Below are 17,120 nucleotides of genomic sequence, written 5' to 3' on the forward strand. Positions count from 1 at the left end.
TAAGCCCTTCTCAACCTAGTGCCTATCGGTCGTCAAAAGGTGAGATAACTAAGTGCACACAAGTTCCTATCTCATGCCTCCCCGTGTGTCTGTGATGTTGTTTGTTCAATAGGGACCGTGCACGAGGGCGTGGTCTAAGACAAGACCTGACAACTGGCTTCTTATTCTTCCTTCCGAATCATCCTTCTCGTCATTTTCGCCCTGTGGAATAAATACCAACGTATCGGCTACAGTGTAGCCATATTTCTTTTAATAACTATGCTAGGAAAAAAATATTACATTTAAATTTTTAGACTTTAGGTTTTTGATTTGAAATAAACATAAAACATGTTTTGGTGAATGCATTTCTTTATTATATATTAATGCTTAAAACAATTAATTGAGCTTTGATGACAAAACACGAAATATCTTATGTTGAAAAAAATTGAATCCATTGTTGACGTATTACCGGATCTTTTGCAAACCGGAAAAAATTAGGTTTGGATAGAAATGCTTAATGCGACCACAGTGTGGAACACAACAGTTGATTCTTCTCGTAAAACTAAACGCACTTTAGAGTTTACACTAATTTAACAAATCTTTTTTGGTTACACTTTAATTCACTAAACAGAAAAACGGCTTGATGTCTATTTTAAATACACAGTCTTGCCACTATAAACATTTATTACCAATGAGATTGAAAAAAAGTGAAACATTTTCCGAAAATTCTCATTTTCATTGGTGAGCTAAAATTATACATTTTAATAAATTTGTTTTCAGATTTTCTTTATACTTGGCATCATTGCTCGCGTACCCTGCAAAAGTTTTTTCTTTTCACAATGTGCAGGTGGCAACATCAAAATCAGCCAATCAGAAACTGGTCCATTTTGGAACGAAAGCAGCCCCCCCAGATGTCAGGTCTTGTCTTAGGGCGTGGTTAGTGGCCCGGCGACGACAGCGCACGAGGCGGCGAGTGGAAAAAATAATGCTACCATAGCAAAACTTGTAAACTGAGTTTGAAAATACTTTCTAGCGTATTTTCTCTGCGGATTTTTTTCCGAACCCTATGGAACTATTCGCGTGTGGTGCAAACGATTGTTCAACATCGACTGACTATTAAATTTTGAATCGAATTATTCATTCTGTATCTAAATACGGCCACATCATTTTCTGTCATTGCAGTTGGATTTGTGTATAATATTTGTCATATTCACTCAAATTCAAACACTCAAACGATATTCTCAGCACATTAAATGAATTTTTTAATCGACTTGACCGGAAACACTGAAAAATATCTTGCTAAAACATTCTAATTTCAGACCTTTAGTAAAAATTGCTTCTGTGTAATTTCTTTTTATACTTTCACTCAAAGAAAATACCCCAATAAAAAGTTTAAATATTTTTTAAATGAAGTTAGTTTATCTCGAAGTTATTCTTACTTTCGCTGAATTGCAATTATTACACCACTTTCTATTACTTTGTTTCCAGAGCAAAATAGACCCAAATAACTTTCCATCCGTCAAACTTTGAAAAGGTCCGCAGTTTTAGATAAATTTAACTACTCGATAAAGTATAACTACCCGTCTGTCAAATTTTGACTAAAAGTTCAAATAATTCGCAGGATGGTCCATACTCTTAGAATAGAGGAAGAAAATAAATTGTAATCGTAAAAATGCTCACGTGTAACCAGTTTGACGTATATTGATAATACGAGTCACGAAGCTAACAACAAATAATCATGTTATTGAAACGCTGAACTGTGTTTCTCGGAAATGACTTAATCGATGTTGACCAACTCAGATTCAAATGAAAGGTCTCATGGTTCTACACGGGATTCTTGAATTTCATCCGGATCCGACTTTCGGTTCCGGAATGATAGGTTGCAAAGTGTGTTAAAATTGTGTACCGCCACTTAAAGAGTCGAAACGAAAGGAGTAAAAAGTTTTCTAAATTTGTCTCGAAAGTATTCCCGGTTTTCGAATAACGACGGCAGATAATAGTCATACACTCAAAAAAGGATCTCACTTACTTTTGCACTTAGTCCGGTTCAAATGAATGATCTTATGCTCCTACCGAAAATTAAGTATATTTTTCGGTTGCAATTAAAATCATGTTAGTTGATGGCCATATGAACCAACTTCGATAATACGTTCTCGGGTTCTAGTGCCCGTAATACCTAAAATAGTGAAACTCACTTCGTTTTCTCATCGATGTCAGAGTACTGTTTCATTCTGTGGGTTATACTAGTTAATGCACAAACAATCTCTTTGGTTTATTTTAAGAATCGGAGAGAAATGTTTTAATAGTATACCACAGTATTATATATGAGAATATGATTGATGTGAGAAAAGGATCTTTACACCACTATGTTGTATTTAAACAGGTTTTTGACTATTTAATTCAGCGTGAACATATGGTAACAGTGTAAAGCTGTGGTAGAGTTTTTTCGCCTATTCGCCACTAATGGCGCTACTTGTTATCGTGCACGGTCCCTATAGAACGGCGTTGACTATCACCTTCTGCGTTAGTAACCGAATGAGATGGTGCGAATTGGTTTGTAGGTAATAATTCATTTGAAACGCGAAAATTATTGAAAATACTTCAATTAGGCCAAGTATTTCGCCTTCACGTCCTATTGCTGAAGTCTATTTAAACCCTTAATGCAACTTCAAATTGTCAACTCGTTTTCATGGAAACCGTTTGCAACATTCCTTGCAATTCATAAATTAGCATTTTGCATATAATCCTTATATAATTTGACGGGTAGCATTTCGAAGTTGTTCAGAATGGGTTTTACAATTTCTAGCATTTTAACTAGGCTTTTCGGAAGAATAAAAACAGATGAGAATTTTAATGGGTGAGTGTTATACTAATTACAGGTATAACAAAACAATTATCAATTAACACTCAAATAGGCTACAGTAATATCATTATTAACGGGTGGCAACTAAAATTTTGGAATTTCTTTCTCAAGCTGACAATAACTGATTGTCTTTCATATGTACTTTTTATTGAAAAAATAAAACCAATACGCTAAAGATGTAGAACCGATTCAAAACGGTTCTGCCAATCTTGTATGGCAAGAATCCGACAGAAACAGAACCGATAATAACCGCTGGGCCAAATTCTGTGCCGGAAACGGTTGTTGCATTGTTGCCAGACTTTTGCCGGAATTCTGGCAGAACTCCGTCAAAAATGGCTGGCAGACATAGCCAGCCGTCTGGGGAGAAATCTGCCCGCCGCGTACAAGTGGGCGATAGTTACATTTGGAACGATTCTACAGCCTGCTCGAATTTTGGCACTCGAGTATCGAAGTATTTTACGTGACCATTGTATAGTATTTTAGACAGTCAATTCGATTACAGCATTGAAAGCTTATTCTCCGTAACTGCGATCAAATTATTTCAGTTCTTTAGAAAGAAAGTAACAAATTAAATCAAAATTGAGCGAAAATGACTCAAAGTTCTCTGATAAAATGAATTTATTACCCGCTAGCTGCCCAGCAGCCCTTAATGGTTCCGTTTTAAGTCAGAATATTTTGATTTTGTTCCTCAAGTTACCGGGTGCAGTAACCAAGGTTACTAGTAACGGTTTTTCAAAATCAATAATTTACCAACTTGTGTTGCCAGTTTCAACATCTTTTCAAGCGATTTCGTTTGGACTTTACCAATTACTGAGGGGTAGTTAAATTTGCTATACAGTTTTGATAGTCGAGTGACAGATCGTATCGTCGGTTCAATGTTAGGTTTTATATGTAAAACTATTTAGGTTATGTAAAAAGATTTTTTACACGTTAGTTTGAGAGAAGGTATTTGAAGAGCTTAGACAGAAGAATGAATGTCGCTGGGCGATGTCAGGTAGAGAAATATGTCAATTACACAGTAAAAATTTGTTTGTTTACCTTCTTAGTTCATCGTTTTCTTTCGTTTCATAGTATTTTCAATCTCTACTTACCTTTGCTATGAATATTGTCAACATAAGCGAAAGAAAACTTCACTTTAACTTTCTTTGTTTACCTTTATTATCTTTACCGTTATTGTTAATGTCTTACAACAGAATGAAAAAAGTCAAAAAATCAAATAATCCGTTTGCTTCTAGCTTAGCAGTGAACTGTTTTTTGTCGTTTTTATATTTTCTTTCACAATTTCACACATTTGCTTAGTTGCTTATTGTGACCGCTCGGGCTTATGACATTTGTATTTGCTTCTATTGTTTGCTCTCTTGGATTCTCATACTTATAACTAGGATAGTGTTAGATTATGTAATATTATCATAAAAAGTTTCATATGTCGCGTTCTGCATCAGAGGCCTGTGTACTGGTTTCGTTTGGAGCTGTAGTTTAGTTCAGCTCAAGTAAGGTTTCTGCCACTTTGGTTGTTGATTATAGACAGTTCCGTCCCGTCAGCATATTCGATTGGTCAAAAATGAATGCAAGCGATTCCTTCTTCGATCCGCGAATCCGAATGCGAGAAAAATATAATCAGTTTGACGGTCGCTTACAACATGATATACTAAATTATCGTTAATTAGCTTAACTAGGACCACAAAAGTGCAACAACAGTGGGCACAAACAGATCAATGAGTGTTGTTCTAGGCTGCTTGTGCTGTACTTTTTTTCTGTTTTTATTCTGCTTGTTCTGTCCACGGTATAATTATTTTAAATTCCATCAGGCACTCAAGTGAAAAATAAACTGTATCATAACCGTCGCACGGCGGTAATTTTTAGTTTTTCTAAGCCATTGATGTTTTGAAGATACTTGCTTAAATAAGTTGCTTTGGTTCTGCGAATCCGCAAAATTGATTCGAAACTGAATGTTTTTTCTAAATGTTTTGCAACCTATGGTAGAACATTGAAACGTCAGCAACCAAACATAGATGAATTCAGATCAAACCGATTTCAAGACATAATTTGCATTAGTGTTTGGAAAGGAAACTCATCGGTCTATTGCTAGTAGTTGCTGATTTATTTCTATGTCTAGGTCCACGTTCAGTAAGTAGTTGCGCATGAAACTTCTAAAATACTTGTCAGGACCGGTAGCACGAAGAATTTCTATAGTTCGTGTCCTGTTGGTACACACTACGGCAATTTTTACGCACCCAGCAGAGCGGATTTAAGCTCTTAATGACTCTAGGATTCGAATTTTGAAGTTTAAATCAAGCCTTTACTGATTTTGCCTACTGGACAGTATAACTGTCCCTAACGTTTAGGAATCAATTCATAAACAGTTTGCCTGCGGGTGTAATTTTATGCCCATATAAATATACGCCTGTCTCTACATAAACATGCAACGTCTACAAATTTTCAGTAAGTTCAATAAGCGATGTAGCGTTCAGGTTCGATTTAAGTCAGTATATTTTTGTCAATACATCAGCATTTACATGCAATCATTGTGAATACTACTGCGTTGTTTGTTCGTTTGAATTTTTATTTCAAAGTATATTATAAACATTGATAAACATATCAATAGATCGAAACTTAACTCAGCAAACTGTTACTGCACGTGATTTGTAAAAGAAACATTTGTAGAGTATATGAAACGAAAAAGTCGAGTAGTTACAGCCAGTATATCAACAAATATAAGCTTAACTAAGTTCACTTCAAAACCACATGAATGAAATCGTTTTATAGCTTCCTAATGCTTACTAGTTATTATCTATTTCGCTTATTTAGCACTAACTAATCAACAATTGTTCAACTTTTTAAGGTAATCTCCTTTACCTTGTTCTTTGATTATCAGCCCTTCGCGATTCACTTGTTTAAATGCAAATTACTTATTTTTTTAAGCAAAACTCAAGAGATTAACATTTTTTCCGGAAAATTAACTACATAGCAGATTCAATAAATCACTAATCGAGTCAACTGTTGTTAGAACATTCATTTTGTTAGTTTGATTTAGTCTAAGTACGATAATGGTTTGCTTCGGTTACTCGAATGGCAGTTTAGTCAGACACTAAAGAGTACATATAATATGACACAAGTTCATAGGTTTCTGTTTATTGCAAATTACAAAACACACTGGGCGCGTACGGATAATTGAACGGGGTTTACAATCACTAACTTTTGTCTTGTTCGTACGATTCCATGTCACATGTGAGTGTCGAAGAAAACGTCAGGGAGCTGATTTTTATTCTCTAATAAAATAGCTGTCTTTCTCAGGAAGTAAACTTTTCAGCTTACTCCAATATTTCGCATTGGAGGAGGTGCTTTCATCAGCGTTTTCGTGTCAGTTGTCGGTTTACGGTTGAAGCAATTTGCATTAAACTGTGTTTTGAAGTGCTTTTTCTTTTGTTGATAAATGTGTTCGTGAGATTTATCATTTCTTCTTAACATTTGTGTTTGTTGTTTTGTGTCGTGTTTATGTTTAGAGATATGCATCTTGCTTAGCAGACCTATCAATCTTTTTCTCAACTTTTCAACGTCAAGTTAAACTTGCTTCCATTACTCTTTCTATTTAAAAACTCAGACTATCAAGCGACCCGTCGTAATAGAGTGATCCTTTTTTTTGCAGCTAGCATCCCTTTGGGTCGAAACTTTACTTAGATTTTACGTGCAGTATATTTGTAATTAACAATTTACTTCTTATATTGCTGCTTCTAAACTGATGTGATCTCTCCTGTCGTTGACAATTAGCAAACCCGAAATCGAAAAACGTAACTGGTAGCACTGTTCGTGTTAAGCCACATGCATCTGGGAAGTAAAACTCGGTAACTGTGAATTGTTTTCTTATATTCTCAAATGCAATTATTTTTAAAAGCTTGTCGCTTTGAAGCTACTGCACCTTTCATTCCATTGAATCGAATATTGAATTTAATTCGATTTTGTCTGGTATTTAAGTTAAGTGAGAATGAAAAGTTGTATCAATATTCTAAAATTGTTTGCAAGGATCTATATCTTTGGTAGCACTTGCTCCATAGTTACCATTCATAGCAACTGCTCGACTAGAAACCATTGAGAATACGTGCGCTCTAGCGGCGACTAGCAGAACCCCCCATGGCAAATGTCATTGCAACTTGCATGCCATTGAGCTGGTAGAATTTGAATAATGCCAGCATGAAATTAGTGCATTATCCCATTAAAGAGCAAGACTCTTTTCAAGCAACAACGTGTGCGTAAAAACAAATTCCGGCGCTTCTTTTTCTGATTTTACTCAATAAGTCTTCCATATGGTTGAAAAATAAACCATTTGGTTCATACTGCTTAAAATTGCAATTCAAGAAAAGCGAAAATCTTAGTCTAAAACTCTTCCATTTTTCTTAAAACTGCTCGAGAAAAAATTTTTCAGTTTCAGCTTACTTCCACTAACACATTTGATGAGCAACAAACACATTCCTATATCGATTTCCTCTTGCAGAAATTATTGCGATATAAAGACTTACGTACCTTCTATAAGTAAACCCGCAAAATAGACATCTTCAATTTAACACGCGAAAGGCAATGCATATGGAATGTTGTCGTAAAACTATTTGTTTTTCCGGAAAACTGCTTTTGTAACAGAAAATATTTAGTTTTGTTTATTTTGTGTAGTGCAATCTAATACAAATGCATTGAAGTAGTGTTGCTAATTTTTTGGTAAAGAATTAAAACCTACATTCATGGAATGTAAGCAATTTTCCATCAAACGTTCGTGAAAAATTGATCAAACTGATATTTCATCCAAAATGTCCGGCTTAACATTCATTTGCGAATAAATTATTGTTAGAAAAGATTGATTGAAACTCAATCGTGCAAGCCACTTTGATAAATTGGTTGCACTGCATATATGAATACATAGATCTATGACATACGTACCAAATAAAATGTACGTAATACACATATTACCAACACAAGTTAACTTGGTTTACTCTTGATCTTTAAAGATCTTGGCAAACAGCCTTCATTGGAAAACGCTGAAACCGTTTTCTTCACTACGGTTAAGTGGAAATTCATAAACGAAACATCAGTTTCTTAAGAAATTGTTGTAAATAGAATAAAGTTTTTTTTCTCGAAGCTATAGCCGAGAAAACTGTTTTTGTGGTTTTCCACAATGGCTGCTCTCCTGAGATGGCAAAAGCGCATTCACAAAAATTTTGAAACTTGATGGTTTTTTGAACAAAATCTAGCCAATCCTTCAAATTTTCGAATTTTTCAATTATAATAAAGATTAAATTCGCTGGGTTGTTCGGTATTCTTTTGAGGAAACTCATTCTGAATTCTGAACACCAGCTTAAAAATCGAGCACTTGCTTATACCGAATTCCGCCAATCACAAACTGCCCCCAATTTATCTATGAAAGGGGACAGATTTATCTTGCCCTGTCATAGAGTAATCAATGCTACATTATTAAATGAAAATGTGAAATTTACTGTATTTATTCAATTCATAAAAAACTTGAAAATTGATAGCCACTGATAATCCAAACTATTACTTGTTCTCAAATGATATAATAATTGAAGCACTTATTTTAAGGTATCAAGTAGATGACTGAGCCGATCTTCTCGAAACCAAATCTACTAAGAAATGCAGAATTATGGGCGATATTCGTTGAACAATTCCCATGCGAATCACAACGCATAAACAAAAACAAGTGTTCCAAATTATTCAAATTACAAGTCTCAGCGATTGTATCCTTTATTCGGATTCGGTAACCGGGACACTGCAAAACTCAGCTCGAATGGATTTCTTATCAATTTTCACAAACTTTGAATCGAATGGAAAATAAAACATTTCTAAAAATTGCCAAGAATTTTTTTTTCAGATTGTAGTTTTTGGTCCAGAATAATGAATGCGATTCTTACAATGTGTCGAATCGATTCAATTCTACATTAGGTGGATCAATCTTCATTTCCATTCTTGACAATTGATCACAACTCAGGGTACCCCACAAACAAATTTCGTTCCTGACTTTGAATGAGAATTCATATACACATTAGTATTTTAAATTTGTAGTTCACAATTGTTTGAATTTATGGCCGAGCGATGTTCTTAAGAATATCAGTTAAAAACTAGTCAGGAGAAATAACCAAAATCTTAGTTATGAGATTGAATAGCCTGTAATTTGAAGAAAAACAGTCAAGCAAACATTAGAAAATCAACAGTTATAGTTATAGCACATTATCTTATATCACATTTTGTTTTCTCGCTTGTCAGTCAATGGTTTTTTTGACTCATACACATCCATGACATTCGAATCTGTGTTCTATTCGTGTTTTAAACTTTAAATGATTCAAAACACTTTAGTAGTGAAAATAGAACTGCATCTCATCGTTGCGATTGACATGTTTTAGTCGAAGATGAACAATGAATCTGTCTATGAGAATTAGAACAGCTTATTGAACGGTCTTAAGGTTTCTATCGTTCGCTGTTTGTTAAAACCAGACGAATTAGTTTAACCTAATGACGTTTTCGCTTGAAGCAAAAGCCGACTAAAACAGCTGTCAACTGTATGGGTTTGAGAACTGGGTTCAGTTGAAACCACGAAAAAAAAATATTTAGAACGGAGCCAAATTATTCAAAAACCTCTGTAAACTTGAAGCTTTTTATAAGTTGAGAATGAGAAGCTATCTAACCCAACTTACCATAAGTTCGGATAAAAGCGACAGATTTGGTTTAAGCATCTTACACGCAGAGAAAAATATTGTAAATGTAACTAAATCTGGGTTTCACGTAGCGATTTATTTTGTTGAAATAGTGACAAAAGAAAAATTGGTTTAATATAGCAAATATTGTTGCTTGAAACAACAAAACTAGGTATTTGATTTTGCTCAGTGGACTAGTTTGTTTCTATAAATATTTTGTTAATTCCAACAAATATTTTACTTGTGCGTTCCTGTCAATTTGTTGACAAACAATTTCATAGTAAAGTCAACTTGCAAAATCAGTTTAAAATGAACTAATTTTGGATAAAGGTAATATTTATAGTGTTTTGAATTTATAAACTTGGCAGTTGAAATAAATGATAAGATATCAACTTGAAATGATTAGTATTTCAACTTACGCTTTTGTTTGTAAAAAATATTCATTTTGTTTTGTTTTTACGAGTAAAATGATTTCTTTCGAAATAATTTGAAGGCTTGTTGTTGGTACATTTTTCTTCAATTTATATATTTGTAAGGAATTTCAATTACATTTATATTCCATACATTTATAATATTTATCTACATACCACAATCAATCCAATACTACTTTTTATAGTATTCAATGATTCGGTACCCTTTCCCGGTGCCCTTCTGGTGAAGATAGAGATAACCTGCATCAAATATATGTTGTTAAGAAAGCGTGTTATTGTAGTTTCTAATATTATTAACTATCAATACTTACGCTTGGATTGATGAAAAGCCCGATGAAAAATATATAAGCAGGTAAAATTTTACTTTTGAAACGCGTAAAAAACTTTTCTGTTCATTCACGATTGAAAAAACGACTCTGGTTTATAAAAAATAGGACTGGTATGGTTCTTTTGAACAATAAACTTTGTTGTATCATTACACAAATAAGACAACAGATAAAATGAATAAATTTTGTTCTTAACATAAAGATAAAGCAGACTTGAATTAACATAGATATTGCGAATAAAATCTACTCTGCTTTTATTGATACGCAATACATTGATGAATTATTTCAACAATAAAATCAGCTGGAACAATTATTTTTTTCGTTTGGCAAGACCAAAATATTTATTCACATTGAACAGAGATCTTTGTTGATGTTGAAGGGAGAAAATGGTTTAAAACAATCATATTCTAGATTGAAATTAACATGAATCGGATTTGAAAATCTACTAACCGATTTGTTATTTTAAACAAGCTCCATTTCTCTGCGTGTACGAAGTTCACGAATAACATTCTCATCAGCAAGAAAGTTTACGCGGTACTTGTTCTGCAGAGATGCCAGGGAACAAGTCTGCAAAAAACTCGATTTTCAAAAGTCTGCAACAAACGATGTCTGCAGAACTATGGTAACAGAGGTATTTTGGTCAATTCATATATTTTGACCCACCTAACAAACTTTATGGATTTAACCGATGTTAAGTAACCCATGTTGCATCAATTTGAAGTTAATTACATTAAATTACCTATTGCGGAAGGGGTTTTCAAAAATATTACAACATTTGGTGGGTATTTTTACAAAGTGGATCAAAATAAAATAAATCCTAAAGTGGGCCGAAATACCTCTGTCCCCTGTAAACGAAATCTGCAGATCTGACATCTCTGTTGTTCTGCACTATCAAGTTGCCAAAAGTTCCTTACGTACTCTTAAGCAGAGATACCAGGTGAAAATTTCAAATCTCTTCAGGCAGGTTTGAAAAAGTCTGTAAATTCTGGAAAAAGTCCGCGGATTTCCATCTAAAATGATGCACGGAATTGTTTTAGCAAGAAAAAAAACGCGTCGATTTCAAGTTTGTAAATTTTGACAGCATGTCTACTGAATCTGGTATCTCTGCTCTTGAGCAGTGAGAAAGTTAACACTAGAGATGTCGATTTTTTTTTAATTACTCGATTATTCAATAATCGAATAAATTTTCCGAACTAATCGACTCAATTTTAATCGATTATCAGAATAATTAATTCATTACTCGATTAATTATTCGATTACTATCGTTGGATTTTTCGAATTATCCGATTAGTTCTTTAATCGAATATTAGTTTCAAACTAATCGATTAAATATTATTCGATGCGTAAATGCTCTTAAAATGCATTTATAAAGTTGCCTCCGCATTTAACACAACCATAGTAGCTAATGGAAAAAAGTACAACTAGTGATGTCTGATTTTTCGTATTAATCGATTATTAGGATTTAGATTAATAAAAGAGGAGTCGATTAGTGTAATCGATTACTATTAAGCACTAATCGATTAATGCAATTAATCGATCAAATTATTCTAAACGGAATCAGAACTGCCAAATGCCAAATAAGTTTATCATATAGCAAGCAAAAATTTGAGAAAATGTGGTTGAAATGTCTAGAAAATTTTCAGTTTCTTGGATTATTCAATAAAATCTATGATCAAACGGATAGAAAAATTCGCGAACATTGTAACCATGGGCAGAATGGATCGTAAATCATTATTTAGATCGAAATTCGTATTTCCTTGAATTATGACAGATGAAACTGCAACTCTCATCATAGCCACGTTTAGTTTTATGCTGCATACAGAGTGAGCTCGACAAGCTAAGCCGTGCTTGGTGCTAACCAAAGGAGGAAACGTACTCATAGCAAAACAGAGGAACCCTGTCAGAGTGAAATCTGAGTCGATTTCTCACTTGTACTCTAAAAGAGTCCTTTTGATTTGCTGCTAGTATCATTCCCTATTTTGATTTTCCAATGTCAGTCATCAGCTCGGCTCAGCTTCATACGCCCACTCTGTCTGCAGCCTAAGGCTAAACGTTATCTGCAAACTGAAATAAATCTCGATTAATTAATTGCTATTAATCGATTAGATCGAGTAGTGGCACTGCCGTTAATCGATTACAAATACTCGATTACTTTATCTTTATTTTGATTAATCGAGTAAAAAAACACATCACTAAGTACAACACTAGAAGCGCTGTTAGTGTCTCCATATAGTGAGAAATCTATGTTTATTCGATTTATGACAGCTGTCAAAAACAACCATGTGTTTTCTTAACAGCGTGAAAGTTCACTTGGAGCTTGTTATATGCATACAAATTCTTAAAAGTTCCGAATGTACCTTTAAGCAACAAGAAAGTGTATGTTTCCAGTAATTGTGAATCTTTTGGTTGCATGGGTGCAGTCGTCTACTCGATTGCTCGCCAGGGATGCCAGGTTCACAAATTGCTCTGCGTTTCACAGATTTTCAATATCTTGCAAAATTGTTAAAAACTAAACAGTTTTTCACAGGTTCCGAAAGCGAATACAGACTGGTACTGATTCTTCAGAAATGAACACCGATCTTGCACAGACTTATATTTGTGGTGAACACAGATTTTTGAAAAAATAATCTGGTTCCATAACGATGTGTTCGTTTGTATATTACAGAAATTTGGAAACATTGACACTGGAAAACAACTGTCACAATTTCCACTCGTACAAAACTTACATTTTCTTCCCATGTCGTAAGAGTTAAATGAAAATAAAAAGCATTGATTGAACTGTTGAAAGCAAAATTGGTTGAAAAAATCCGTTCAAGTAGTTTTAAGTGCAAGACTGGATAAAATTATTGAGTGCAAAAAGCGGACTTGTATTTTGCATGAAAATAGTCGTTTAAAAACTTCTCTATTGTAAGAACCGGATAGAAACCTTCGAATGTAAAAGCCAGATATTTTTTTTTCTGGTTTATCCGAATGCGGATGAATTATGGCTTATTTGCAGGGATGCCAGGTCATTTTTCCAAAAATCTGTGATGAAGCCAAAAACCTGTCTGTGAAAATCTGTGCACGTTTTCCGTACCATAATAGCTGATCAGAATCTTGGTGCTAAGCTGTGATCGATTTAAAAAATCTGTGAAAATCTGTGATTAAGTTCAGAATCTGTGAAAATCTGTGATCACTTTCAGAAATCTGTGTCATTTTTAAAATCTATGCTGAAAGTTGAAAATCTGTGAAACACAGATTAATCTGTGAAACACAGATTAATCTGTGAACCTGGTTGGGAAGGGCGGTCTGTTCCATGGCTCGTCCCGCTGCGACAGTCGACCCAGTCCGGGTTTTACCACGGGGAGAGTCGCTTAACACAATCTATATTGTGCCTCTAAAAAAACACGTGATATACTGTGAGTCTAATACCGTTTTCGTTTTTGAACCTAGACGCGGGCGACTCTGACTCCGATTAAAACGAACACGTGGTACGCGCCCTAAACAACAACTCATGAAAAAAGAAAAAATAAACAAACTTGCATGGATGCGTGGTGCGACCCGAGAAAATTTTCAGAGCGAAACTACGCGATTGGAGTCCGATCTAGAGCGACCGCAGGTTGCTAAAACAAACATATCAAACGTTGTTTGGGCGACTCTGGGTCAGCTTTCGGACTGCTCTGATCAATAAACGAAAACGGTATAAGTGTGCCACGCTGTTCCCCATGAAACAGCTACTTGTCAAAACTGAGCCCTTTGTGTGCCGCAACTGTGCAACTGTATGAAAACGAAAGTGCCAATATTGATAAATGCGCCAACGCATTGTGTTAATATGTGATTGGCACATTGTTCTAAGCGTCCTCCCATTGGGGTTTTACACACCTTGTTTTATCCGGTATTCCATTAAAAAAACTAACGGTATATAATCCTAGATCGCTCTCGTGATTTTTTTCTAAACGCTTCCGTGGATAAATAGTTTACTTCCAAAACCTTTTGCTAAGAAGCTTCTGAAATAATATTCGAGTGCGATCAATTTCACGATAAAATATTTAATGTTTGATAAAGCAAGTCGCAGAATTACATAAAAAGTTCCTTCTACCTCCAATATGCTGGGTACGAATCGACCCGGAAGAGCGTTCTAGGGTTGAGCTAACTAACCCGATTTTTTGCATTCAGCAACTCAATTGCAATGATAACCTCTCCAGTAAAAATGGCGTAAATTTTACACATAGTTCACAGTCCTTGTGTTATATTCCCTAAACATGTGACTCGTCTACCAGAACATAAGTTTACAGTATGGAAACAATCGGTTTTGAGTTTAGCATTTCCGGTAAAGCTCGTGGTTCCGTTATCATTGTGATGAAATTTCGATTATTTCGCAAGAGTGATAGAATTTTTATCCATTCACGATTTATAGTTGAGTAAGATAATCATTTTAGAACAAACGAAATCATACGACAAAGTGTAATGTTGTTTAGCGTTCTTTAGTTACTTCATACGGTAAAATATTGCGAATATCTTTTCGGGTGTGGCTTTCTATGGCAATTCAGCAGCAATATATCTTTTCTGGCAAGCTTCTGATCATGCAAAATCAGCCTCCTACTCTTTCTAGCCTTTAGCGTTCGTTCTTCCTAAAACTGTACAGAAAATATAGCGTTCAACAGTACCTTCTCTATCCTATACCGACGGTTAGTCCACACTTCCTGTTCGCTTTCGTCAAGCTCATACTTACCCGCCGGGAGCGGCGACGGTGACCATCGGTTCCTCAGTGGCCGGTGACCGCTGGGACCACCACCACCATCACCATCGCCACCCGTCGCCGGGCCCGATATGTGTCTTTTCTAGCATGTCACGTTTTCCGGCAACGGGTTCTCGGTTATTCGGATCGAGGCCCCGGTCGTTGCGCTCACCGGCAGATTGTTGTTATCAGCCACTCCCGGTCCCGTACCGCCGATGACACTACCTCCTCCATTTCCGGCGTTTCCGTTTAGCCTGTCGAACTCTTGAGTGTTGTTGATGTCGTTGTTGTTGTTGTTGTTGCAGTTAGTTGTTGTAGAATGGTTTTTAGCATGCGGTGAAAATGTTGGTGCTGCCTCAACACCATTAGTACGATTAATAGCTTTAGCTGAATAAAGCGAGGTGCGTGTCTTTGATGGGATGATGGTTCGCAAATGAGCTAGTCGTTATAATTTGTTGATTTTATATTTTCTCTGCATTTGGTAGAAAATATACACTGATTACATTTAATTAATATGATTCCGCACAAAATTTCATTGTTTTGTACTTTTATTTTCGAATTTTGCCTTCGCTAATTGTAAGCACGTTTGTTTGAGTGGTGATAGTATTTTAACAATTTTTTTTTAAACATTGCTGAGCTGAGAGCAAAATGAGCGTTCAAAAATCAAAATTGAATAACTTACGAGAAAAGAAAAAGAGGAAACAGTTGGCAGAACACGAAATAAACGCAAAGAAATGTGAAGTTACACGAAGGAACTGTGGTTCCCGAATGGTTCCGATTTACTCTTCATTACTAATCAATGGATATTTTCATATGTTTCCAATGGAGGTTTCAGTGATTCGAGCAATCATCCCGAACAAATGTTTTTTCTGTCTCTTATTTTCCTTATCGATAGAAACAAAAACAATTTACAAGCCAAACTGTTTTTAAAATAACATGGATAATACTGTTCAGAGTAGTAATAAGCATTGATGTTTAAACAAAACCGAAAGTAGGTGCTAGAATCGTGATAACTACTACTAATTTATGAAGCATATTCGTTTATGTTCGATGATGGTGAGTATGATAATGAAACCTGGACGTCACACATGTCTTACGGTTCGGTGAATAATGACGAATTTACGATGGAAGCTTGAATGAACTGATAGCAACAATTCTATTATGAATTGGAGATCACTTCGAACACAAGTTACTGATTGAGGTTCAATTATTGAAACATCGATTAAAAAACACATAAAAATTATTGCTGTTCTTTTCTATCAGTCAAAAATGTAATACATCCAAAACTCCATTTACAAAAATTTTTTTACGAAGTATTCGAAGTATACGTAGCTTTTTCTAAGAACCAAATCCCTAATAATGTATTTTTTTTACGAAGTAATTTGCAAATGACGTAAACTTTTTTTACGAATCTACTTTGTTAAAACAGATTTTTGCCAAATATAAAAATGTGTGCTATGCCATGCTGTATTTTAGAAAATGATAGTAGCTGGAAAACAACGTTTCAACTCGATTCAGAATCCAAGATGGCGACTTTCAGTTCATTGAAATTCAATAAAACCCCTTACAATAAAATGATGTCAGATTATGAGCACTGAATTTCCATATTCCATTTAGTATCGGGGTGGTGGCAGAGAAAAAAAACCTGTTTTAATTCTCCTAGTGGTGTAATGATGCCTTTCTCATATCAATCATTCTATCATATATAGTACTGTGGTATTCTTTAAAATAATTTTCATCGATTCTTGAAAGAATAACTGAAATCGGTTTGCTTGACCGTCTACTGATAAAAACTATCAATAGGAGAAGATTTGCGGTCAATTAAGAATTTGTTTACGGTTTTTCGCCCTTTTCAGTGATGGTATAAAATTTTTAACACATTTTACCCTATATTTCCGGAACCGGATGACGTTCAGAGATTCCGTATGGGACCGCAGGACCTTTCATTTGAACCTAAGTTTGTGAAAATCGGTCGCGCCATCTATGAGAAAAGTTAGAAAACATATTTTATTTTTTTTGCACATTTTACCCTATAACTCCGGAACTGGAAGTCAAATCTAAATGAAATTCAGGAGTTTCGTATGGGACCTAAAGAGCTTTCATTGGAATCTA

The 17,120-nt window shown here is 34.9% G+C and overlaps 1 protein-coding gene across 11 annotated transcripts in view; it reads right to left on the reverse strand.

Moving 5' to 3' along the window:
• Nucleotides 1–3,976: 3,976 nt before the first annotated feature.
• Nucleotides 3,977–17,120, reverse strand: part of LOC131430657 (protein NDRG3) — a 175,668-nt gene continuing 162,524 nt past the window's right edge. For 8 of the 11 annotated variants that reach the window (XM_058595795.1, XM_058595782.1, XM_058595783.1 and 5 more), the window contains one exon: nt 3,977–15,359. In XM_058595795.1, coding sequence (XP_058451778.1) covers nt 15,112–15,359 — 248 coding nt within the window. In that variant the 3' untranslated portion in view covers nt 3,977–15,111. Of the gene's footprint in view, nt 15,504–17,120 lie in introns of all 11 variants that reach the window. The other 3 variants (XM_058595786.1, XM_058595791.1, XM_058595790.1) reach the window with 3 other exon arrangements.

The sequence above is a fragment of the Malaya genurostris genome, chromosome 2 (assembly GCF_030247185.1).
Source record: "Malaya genurostris strain Urasoe2022 chromosome 2, Malgen_1.1, whole genome shotgun sequence".
NCBI lineage: Eukaryota > Metazoa > Arthropoda > Insecta > Diptera > Culicidae > Malaya > Malaya genurostris.